The sequence below is a fragment of the Crassostrea angulata genome, chromosome 4 (genome assembly GCF_025612915.1).
Source record: "Crassostrea angulata isolate pt1a10 chromosome 4, ASM2561291v2, whole genome shotgun sequence".
NCBI classification, from domain to species: Eukaryota; Metazoa; Mollusca; class Bivalvia; order Ostreida; family Ostreidae; genus Magallana; species Magallana angulata.
In genome coordinates this window covers 47,852,536-47,863,296 of record NC_069114.1, presented here as the reverse complement: position 1 = coordinate 47,863,296, position 10,761 = coordinate 47,852,536, and the positions used below count along the sequence as shown (strand labels likewise).

Here is a 10,761-nt window from a genome sequence, read left to right as displayed (position 1 = left end):
ATAGTTCTAATTAAAACGTTTTGGGGCAATTGATTTATGACCATACAACTACTTCTTGAACGAAATATAAGGGAGGTCAGTTATGATAAACAAGATAATTAATTAGTAATAATTCAGCACAATGAGGAGAAATCACAATCGTTCTCCATGCAAACAAAGTGGTAAACAGTTACCCAAACAATGGAAATATATTTTTTGCTTAAAAGTGTTTAAAAACTGCAACGTTAAAACTATCTCTAATTAGGGTTATATGCCGTAACTCTTAAGTTGTTTGATAAAAAACATCTAAAGGTTATAAGACAGTGGTCCTTTTGTTTCGTATTCCTATAGATCACCTTAATCAGTATAATCTGAGGAGGGGCCTCACATGGTGTGCGCCTTCCAAAATAAATTTCTAATTAAGTTCATAGTCTGACCACAATATGCATAGTAAGTGAGTCAACCTTTATCGTTAACCGGACGATATATTCAGGGTTCACTCAGATTCATAATTAGGACTTCATTAGTTGTCCACGTTTCATCATTAAAATCTTTGTAAAGTTGTGTACTATTCACAATTCATATCTCTCACGGTGTTACCAATAAAACTAAAACTCTCTCTCTCTCTCTCTCTCTCTCTCTCTCTCTCTCTCTCTCTCTCTCTCTCTCTCTCTCTGATGAACTGTCGTATCCTTGGCGTCAACGTAAACTTCTACAACTGACATTTATAACTCATATATAATATGTGTTAATGACTAATAAAAATTTCCAATTTAATAAAAAAAAATGTTTTAAAATAAAATAGCTTCTTTAGATTAAGGTGTAGCACTTGTCTCTTTATTGCATTTGACGTAACTAATTAATTAGCATTCATTAAAGACAAATGATCTAAAATTAAATGGGCGTTGCATATTTAGTACACATGAGAATGGTTCCTACCTTTGAATGATGTTTGCTTAAACTTGTCGTATATGACTTTTCCAAATACGAGATATTCTTTGTGAAAAATAGCAACGAAATGAAAATAAAATGAAAAAATACCCAAGAAAGAAAGTGGGACAAAATAATTAAATTGGTGGCAAAGAATATACATTTATGACTAAATATCAGTAAAAGCAAGCTTTGCCTTTTATTTCACAATGTGTCTGTAAGACAGTGGTGAATCAAGGAATTTACACCACTTAAGTGAAACAATTGAATGTTTTTTATGCACCCCCCTCTTTTAAGTCTTTGTGACGTCAATGTAGGGATATAGTGGGAGGCTTTATTCATATTTATTTTGGGAATCGAAACGAAGATGGACAATAAACATTATGTACATAAAACTGTACTAGGTTTAAATCCGGGATAAATTAGTTGTTCTTCCTTTTCTCCCAAGATTTACACTGCCACCAGAAAATACGTTTCTCTGCAAATCGTTGAGAATAAAAATATTGAAATAGATTAAAATGCATTCCCCAAATACCCGCAAATTCAAACTCTCATGATTTGTTTTAAACAGAATCTATTTTATGCGGTTTATGCTATGTATAACATTTTGTTGACTCTCATTTTGAATTTTTTTTAAAAATTGCAAATCGATATTTGATACTTTTTTGCCTGTCGGAAAGTTTTTGCTATGAATCATAAGTTGCAAAACAATATCTCGCAATATGCTGGCGGATGGCGGATGTAATAACTTTCCGATTTCACTATTGTTGTTCAATATTGTGTAATAATAAATTTCTTAGAAAAATTTTTTAAATTTGACAAATTGATGCTAAACCCAATCCTCATCTAATACAGTACAGGTGAGAATTGGAAAATTGTATTTCTATTTTTACGCTCTCTAATTTACGTCACTTTCTCTCAATGCCTGCCCACTATGTCACGTCGCCCGATGACGGATGATCTAAGACGAAGGGGGGATACGTCGGGGGTTTTACGACTTACCTCGCTTGCTTCGATCCGGCCGGAATCGTCAGTTGTCTTTCGCAATGTCTAAAAATAGAACGGGTAGTCTTACAATATAAAATGCTGGCGTGTCGCAAGATCAGTAAATCGTCTTGAAAATGCCTGAGAGAGTAGAGGCAGTAGAATTTGTGAAAGTGACCGGAATGGAGGATAATAAAGCATGTCACATTGAAGACAGGGAGAAGTTGTACTATCAGAGGAGGTCAATGCCCGTCATCATTTCACTACCAGACTCATCCACGACCGTGGAACGTTCAGGGATACCAGAGGACTCAAAAACTACTATTGTGCAGGGTCAGGACAGTCTCTACCCCCAGGGGCGGGACAGCCTCTATCCTGGCGGGAAATCGCGCTGCTCGCTATGGATGCTGTGGCTGAAGTTTTCCTCGTTTCTGTATTTTGTTCTGATCCTTTTGCTCATCCTGTGGGCCCTGCATCAGTACAAGGAGGCTCAAGAGAAGGACACACCTCTGTACCAGGTAAGATAATCGTACACATGATATCATGCCCCAGTACCTGTAGAATTTACCTCGATAGTTAATAAGTCTGTTTTGTTTCATCTCCACTACTTCAATCGAAATAGTGAATGCAACCATGGAAGTGCCGTTTGATATAACGGGTCACAGTGACTAAATACAAATTTAGGAACAGTTCAACCCTGCATCGAGTGTACTTGCTTTTGACTGTAATTGTTGACAATATTAGTGAACTTAATTCTCTAGTTTAACATGCTAACTGACGTTATTTTATGTATACATGCACATTCAAATATTCAACATAGATGTAATGTTCATCGTAAAGTCTCCTAACTGAAAAGGCTAGTATATTGAAAATTTAAAGAAAAACGACCAAAGCATTATTCCATTCTTTTGACTTTTTGAAATCTTTTTAGTAGGATGTTTTGAATATTGTAAACAAAATATTTTGCAAATGGACTCATCTTTGTTTTCCTTTTCATTTTTAATCTGAAACAAAGAGAATGTTTATATCCGATTTAGTGCAAATTTTCGTTCTAAGTCTGAAATATTTAGGAAGTGTCTCACTTCTGACTCTGCATTAAAATTTAGCTGATTGGAGGAGAACCCAGAGTGGCGACCCGACTCTGACTCAGAGCAGGGGTGGGCCGGGCCAGTCGGCATGCAGGATTTTTTTTCTTCATTTTTTGATCTTGGTCCAACTGTCAATAGGTGTAGAACACCTGTATATACCCATGGGTAACTCAAATCGACCGTTAGAGCACAAAGCAATTGTGGTGTGTCATCCTACCTGAACAAATTCCCGTTTTGTACAAATTTTTCCTCTACCAGATTTACCAAATGTGTGCAAAACGGTAGGAAACCAACGGAAACGCATCCCATTTGATCGTTATAAGAGTTTTACAATGTACTCTTAGCCCGATTCATTTACTTGTAAAAGTAAACCGTATATCTGAATTACAGAAAATGTGGAAATAAAAGCTATGCAATCTTGAACAATAAAACCCGCTTTGCACTGCTCATAATTTTTGCTTGTTTGTCTGTTTGTTTAACTACATATATTTGTTTATTTTACAGCACCAGGCACGTATATCTGCTTCACCCAGTGCCCTGGATGATAACGGTAAGTAGGTGTTTAAATTGGGATTTACAGAGGGTTTCCCTATGGGTAATACGGTCGCGGGGACAATGCAATTGTTTAATAACACCTTCGTGTGCCTGACACCTGTTAATTGTTCGTTTGTTGGTCTGTTACAGGAATGGGTTCTAAAGCTCTACTTCACCACAGTCTTATAACGCCGACGAAAGGTAAGTAATCTCAACATTCTGAAATATCAAATCAATTACATCAACTGGGGATATACTAGAAAAACGCCTATGGGTCGATTAAGGGGGCGGGGGTTTGAGAAGGGATCTGCTAGAAAACAAATTATAGAAATCTTCCGTGCTTTATTCATTTGAGGTACGTTTAATATTATCATTTCTGAATGTGAACATGACAGATATAATACGTTAAACAAAACGTACAAAATCAGCACTTCCTACTTAGAGTTAAAAGCATTTACAGTATTGGGCGATATTATTAGATTTATATTAATCGTCTAATTGAGTCATTATAAATATTTTTTTAAAATAAACATATAAATCGGGGAATTATAAAGCAACTTCTTTAATACTTCCTCGGTATATTAATGTATAGTGGGTGGTTCTTTTTTTATCTGACAATATTTTAAAAATAGTATTTCGTATATGTTTTAAAAGATGCTATGAACTTCTGCCCTAAAGTAGAGAATGAATTTAATTAGACCTATTATGAGAAGTTAAATGAGTATTCAGTGCAGCAGTTGATATTATAGATGTATTATCATAGTGAAAAGTGTAAAGTATTGAACAACCATGATGTGCAGTATATATACAGAGTTTATCAGAAACTTGAAACTTATCGTAACTGAATAAAAATGAGACTTACAATTAGAAATAAATATATTATCTATATTATATGTGGTTATCATTTTTTTTTAGATCCAGAACTTTTAGAATGGGAAATGACGTCAGATTCCTATACTATCGGAAGTGACATCACGTACAAAGACAGACGATTTTACATCAACACGCCTGGTTATTACGAAGTACAGTGTCGTCTGCAGTTTGATACGTACAGTAACATAGTTCCTTCCGAGGACGTCCACGTGGTTTTCTCGGTGATACGGAGCACGCGCTCTCAAGACAACAGGAACCTCATGTCGGAGAAGAGCACGTTGGAACCGAAGGAATTTCGAGGGATTCAGCTGGGGCCCACCGTGTTCCGGCTAGAGGCTAATGACTCTGTTTACGTGTCCGTACTAAAGCATAAGTTTGTGTATCCAACACGGGACAATTATTTTGCAATTAGGAAGATAGAATGATTGAAACACCAGAAGAAACAACACAATGGAAGAACCGTGCATGTTCCATCTCTAACGTGCCGGCCATGTTTCGGAACCTAAAGACTTTATTTTTATGATTTGCCTCGTGAAATATTAATTATCACATCTATTGCCATTTGACATGGTAATCGGTCAAATTGCAACATTTTATCGAAAAACAAACACTACTGCCAGTTAATATTTATAAGTATAATGCACTCTTTAATTTCCTTCCGTACCCCCCCTCCCTTCCGCATATCAAACCACCAACCATGTTCAGTTTATAGTAAAGTGTTGTACATATAGATAGGGAGCCCACGGTCCTTGCCCATGATGTTCAGGTTGTTGATACATGTGTGTATGTGAACGCGTTAGAGACGCTCATTCAGTACCGATCACAGGTGATCCGTCGTGTTACGCTCAAAGCAAATCGAGTTCACCTTGCCATGTTGTGTTTCATTCATGTAATCGTGTGAACCTCGTCCATCATCTGCCATCGTCACTATCATTGATTTTTTTGAACTGAGGTTGTTCATCCAGAACTACGCTACCTCTGTCTCTTGTATAGATGCATGTTTAAATGTGTATATTGACGTATGCTTTTAACTTATTGAATTTATGTTTTTTTTTAAATAAATGAACGAAAAAAATACTTAGCTACTTTTTCCTTCTTATTGCCCTTGCATGGTGAAATTAAAGGAGTCGTTTATCCGTTTGAAATTCTACAATTGAAAAAGCAAGTAGCTCCTTATGTGAAGAAGCCAAAGTACATGTGCAAAATTATTTAAAATGAGGTCAAACATGACCTAACTCTTGCATAAATACATGAATTAAAGAAAATCCCAAACAATCCCACTCAAAAAACCGTACGTTTAAATGATACAAGATGTTTAAGTTATATTTCATTTTTATATACAAACTAGAATAGCAGAGCTATGTTATTGAAGAGAACGTATAATCTTATATATTACGGAAAAGGTGTTTTCTTCCAAAATAAATCCACAGAGAGGGTACTTGTTAATTAAAAAGTTGAAAAGCTTTAATTTTGTTAAACATTAAATGATACATTACCTACTTTGAGCTGAGGATCAATAATATGTATACTCATTCGAACACCGCTCAAAAAGTCGTGTCCCGACTAGACACATAGAACACGCAACATTATAAATCAAAACCGTTTATTTGCTGATTATGGACCCACTGGGGACATAACACAAATAGGAATCGATGAGAGCGATCGAAGCATGGCGTGCCTCATCGGTCACTGGGGTCCACGCGTCATCTAAAACACGTGCTCGATGTAGAGGTCGCCTCCACAGTCAGGATCCCTGAGTGACTCACCCCCGGGCCGGGCTCTCTGTATATCATTTACCGTCAAATCTTTGATATACTGGACTCAATATTTTTCTGATTAACTAAAACTTACATCGTAAAATATCTAATATTATGTCCCTTCATTTTAAAAAAAATTTATTTCATTCTCAACACCATTGCACAATGGTACACAGAGATTATAATAATACAATATGTAATTTTTTTTTTTTTTTTTTACAAATAAACAACGCATGCGTAAGCGAGAGAGAGAGAGAGAGAGAGAGAGAGAGAGAGAGAGAGAGAGAAAAGTAAAACATGCACAAGATCAAGGCATGCCCAAGATCAACTATGACTCGTTAATACAAATATGAAGTATGGGGGTTCTAACCTGGGGAGCATTTTTTAAATTTATTTTTCTAATAAAAGGACATAATTTCCTAAAAGGGCAGTGTTTTGAACTCTACATTATGAATTTAAAACTAATAACATTTTTCATTTTGATACATGTATTTGTATTTGATAAACATTGAATGCGTTCTTGTTGCAACGAGTTACAGCTAAGTATGTAATGGAATTCATCTCCTATTCAACTAATTCATTTTTTGGACTAAAATCTAAAGTAGTCCTATTACATGTTTTGGGAATTAAGTATAAATTTCGTATCACTGCCATTCATAAACTGTATTTTATTTTTAAAAGTGTTTCGCAATTTGCATTATTTTTACAATTAAGAAAATCTTAATCATAGGGTAAAAGTTTTAGGGATTTTTCTTAAGTTTTCAAAAAATATTTAATGGCCATTTACTCAAAAAGTAGGTCATCGACCTACTATTTTGGAAGTGAAAAATAACACTATAATGAAATATCCATTACACACAGTAGTCATTTTTTCCTTCTCATAAGTGGGATATTTTTTTCATTCTGTGTAAATGTAATCCTTAACACAAAGACCTTATATTTATTCCAGAGTGCGATAGGTTTACTAAAGTAAGCCGCCCGTGTGAGTTTCCTGGTCCCAAATTAAAACCCATTAGTTTTCCAGGCTGTCCTCCTGATTCTTGTGAAAAATGCGCCTTCGCGACATCGTTTGAAACAATTTGATACATCCGTTGAGGGGTGAAAAAGAAAAAAGTAGAATTGACAATTAACCCGGATAGCTTTCTTTTTCAATTTAATTTTTATTTAAAAAATAATGAATTTACAAAGTAATTAACAGATTTTTTATAACTAATTTTAGGGAGTTGTTGAATTTTGTAAATATTTAGTTTGTATAGTAAAATGTATGTATAAAACTCTCTATTATCTATCTATTACACAAGCATATGTCTCATTACAGTTACAAATTGTACAGTAACGGTTAACGATGGGTTTTAACACATTACACATTGTTTGACGTTTGCGAACGTTCATTGCATGTTGGACCAAAACGTCGACAGGTAAACAAAGGACACGATACAAGAAGTATATAGGGGTTGACAGAGCGGAAAATTATCCTTAAAGCTGTATGGTATAGTTCTGTTGGTAGGCAAGTTGATGTTGAACATAAAGCCCACCCATAGATTATGAAATGATTATAACATTGACAATGGAAGAAAAAATGAAATGAATCTTCATAGGAGTACCCACATCTTAAACATTTTAATGATTCAACTAAATTATGATTATACAAGTCTGCATTAAGGTTACTTGAAAAATTTCTTAACTGGCAATGAAGTATATTTACATTTCTTTGTCCATGGTTGTATAATTTAGATTTTATTTTATCTATATGATTATTGATTTGCAAGCTTTGCTTAAATTTGGCTATACTTGTTGCAGATTTTAAAACTGTTTGGCAACGTGTTCCATAATTTAACTGTTGAGGGTAAAAAACTATTATAATATGCAACAGTTCTGGTAATTGAAATGTGAAACAAGTTATTATTACGTAATGAATAATTGTGTGAGACTGGGAGACACTGTTCAACCATATATCATACAAATATTTGGGTGTATTTTATACACGAGTGTAACTTTGTGTTTTTTCCTTCTATCGCTTAACGTTTCCCACCCTAATTCATTATATAAGTTTTTTCTTGAGGAAGTGTGCCTCGGTCCTGTAATAATGCGCCCTGCCTCTATTTGTACACTTTCTGATAGAAAGCCCACCCTTCTGTTTCACAATTAACTTTATTTTTACTATTCAAACTTGTACTCGGTTTTACTTGCAATTAGACACCTTATTATTTTTTCAGCTTGACCTACGTGTGTACAAAGATTCCATAAGATTCATGGCTACAGGAACTCTGGGTGACGGATAGGAGTCCGCGGAATCGTCGCTTTAGCATCCTTATTCCATCCAGGGGAAATTTCGCGGAATATTTCAACACAGCAAATCCACCGTTCTGTTTACCGGTAATTGAAGCGTGTCGTCACTATGAACTAGTGACAAGAAGCATGTCCCTTTTCTCTTAATGAGTTTTATATTTAACTATTTTAACCTAATTTGCTGAGTAATACCGTAATATTATGCTGTATACATCCGCTATTGAAGATGCTTCATGTTGTCTTGTAATGAAATGTCGCCTTTATTATAAGGACCTTAAATTAAATGTATACGTAAGATGATCACAAATGTATACTTGAAGGTTCAGCATTTCTGATGAGTTTTATTGTTAACTACCACCTTCTAATTAAATTATAACACTAACAACTTCCTGATACTTTTTAATTCTAATTAAATGAAACATGGTCCTTACCTCATCAGAATTTACTACGCCGGTATTTGCAAGGTATATAATACTCACTTGGATGTGTATATCAGTGAGAGTAAGCGAATTATTTTCAACAGAACTGGTTTTGAGATTAAAACTACTCAGTCGATGGCAATGATTTGTATCATCTTTCCTATCCTTCATCGTAAACATCGCCAATGATCGCGGATTTTTTTTCTTTTTTTAGAATTACATTTTTGTTCATTTTTGGGGTGTATCTTCCCATTTTCCATTCAATAACTCGTCATGTTTATTTTTAATATACTTTAGGTGGAAGTAAAAAAAAAAAGGGAATGGGAATAATGAGTTACGCCCATGCATTGCATGTGACCCGTTGAAATACAATTAATGTATAGAAACGAATACTCGAAAAAAATTCATCGACTTCATACACCGGAAAAAATCTGCCGTTATGAAACTGTGCTTTTCATATTTCCTTTCCACAATTGAAAATAAAATTAACATTGCCTGATATTGGATAATTTTTAGTATTTAATGCGAAATGAAACGAGGAAGTTATTAAAATATTTGTTTCAACATGCATGCAAGTCCTTGTACGATTAAATTCAACCAATGTCTTGTTTGCCATTTGTAGCATTTTAGATAATAATCTTATAATTATATTAGATTTATATCAAACATCAATCATTTATGGTATATATACTTTGCCATCAAGAGAGGGTTTACATAGGCTTTGCCTGTTACCCAATCAATTTGATTACTCAATAAAACAAAAAATTAAAATTAAAAATTAAAGTATACTAGTCAAAATTTCAAACGCCCCAGGCAAGTGTTTGTATTATTCTATTCGTAATTCCAATTATTTTGACCGTGACAATGATGAAATATACAAATTAAAGAAAAACAAAGCATTTCATTAAACGCTCAATCAAAACTCATTTAAGGGCTTTATGAAAAAATCAAGAAGGTACAGGTACCCTAAGAGATAAAAATCACAACATTAATACATCATGTGTTACCCATTAGCACTAATAACAACATCTCGTAGAGATTTTATGATTGAATAAAAAACCGTTGTGAATAAAAATCCGTTGTGGGAGATTGTTTCAGTTTCATTTGTTTATCTGCGTAATCCGGATGCTGAGGACCTTGCTCACTGTTTCATTTCCATCGTCCCGTTCATTGATGTGGTCTAATTAGAAAAGGGAGTTGGTATAACTCCCTTTTCTAAGCGGTAACGAATTGCTGACGTGTCGTTACATGACGTTTAAGCTGTCATGGTGATATTCTTCATCATCTCCTACACTGAACCTCCGGTCAATCTTTAGAATGATTACGTGGTGTTTGTAAAAAAATTCTATGAAAATAATGAATTAGGAAAAGCTGTTTTATTGTTTAGGACTTTATTTATGATTACATCGAAATTATGTTAAAACGGGCTTGGCCCCTGTTTCATTGCAGTGTAGAAATTCTCCTCTAGCTTAGATGTAGCATTATTTCTATTCGTTTAGAAACTTGTTATAAAAATGAACCTTTAAGTAAAATTAAGTGTGTTTTCTGTTCAAGCTCTTTTGTCAAACATGAAAAACACTTCCTATCAGGCTGTCAAAACGATAATATCAGGAAAAAATATTTTGATAGATTATATAATGATCACCACACAATTAAAAATTTACGATACGGGTTATTTGTTCAAAATGTTAAATCAAGATCACCCGATAAAATTAGCCAAATTTATGCATATCCATACTACCTTTCACCATAGAAAAAATATTCTGCATGCATGTGTAAATTTGTTTGATTTAAAGTAAGTTATAGGTCCAATGGGCTGGGTTTAGTTTATAGTTAAATGTTTATGTTCTTTACAACATAAATTACAATGTTTATAATTAATGCACATGTCACTGTAATAAAGATTAC

The 10,761-nt window shown here is 34.2% G+C and overlaps 1 protein-coding gene across 1 annotated transcript; it reads left to right on the top strand.

The window, feature by feature from the left end:
- Positions 1–2,030: 2,030 nt before the first annotated feature.
- On the top strand, positions 2,031–5,459 carry LOC128181208 (uncharacterized). Its single transcript, XM_052849518.1, has 4 exons — positions 2,031–2,411; positions 3,486–3,531; positions 3,666–3,716; positions 4,431–5,459. Exons 1-4 carry the CDS (start codon positions 2,031–2,033, stop codon positions 4,811–4,813), a joined length of 861 nt encoding a protein of 286 aa, XP_052705478.1. The 3' UTR covers positions 4,814–5,459.
- Positions 5,460–10,761: the final 5,302 nt, after the last annotated feature.

What these genes read in the sequence shown, in the direction of transcription:
- LOC128181208 (XM_052849518.1), top strand. Translation starts at nt 2,031, where the DNA reads ATGCCTGAGAGAGTAGAGGCAGTAGAATTTGTGAAAGTGACCGGAATG. An exon ending in AGGACACACCTCTGTACCAG is followed by an intron (nt 2,412 to 3,485) that starts GTAAGATAATCG and finishes TTTATTTTACAG; the next exon opens with CACCAGGCACGTATATCTGC. An exon ending in CAGTGCCCTGGATGATAACG is followed by an intron (nt 3,532 to 3,665) that starts GTAAGTAGGTGT and finishes GGTCTGTTACAG; the next exon opens with GAATGGGTTCTAAAGCTCTA.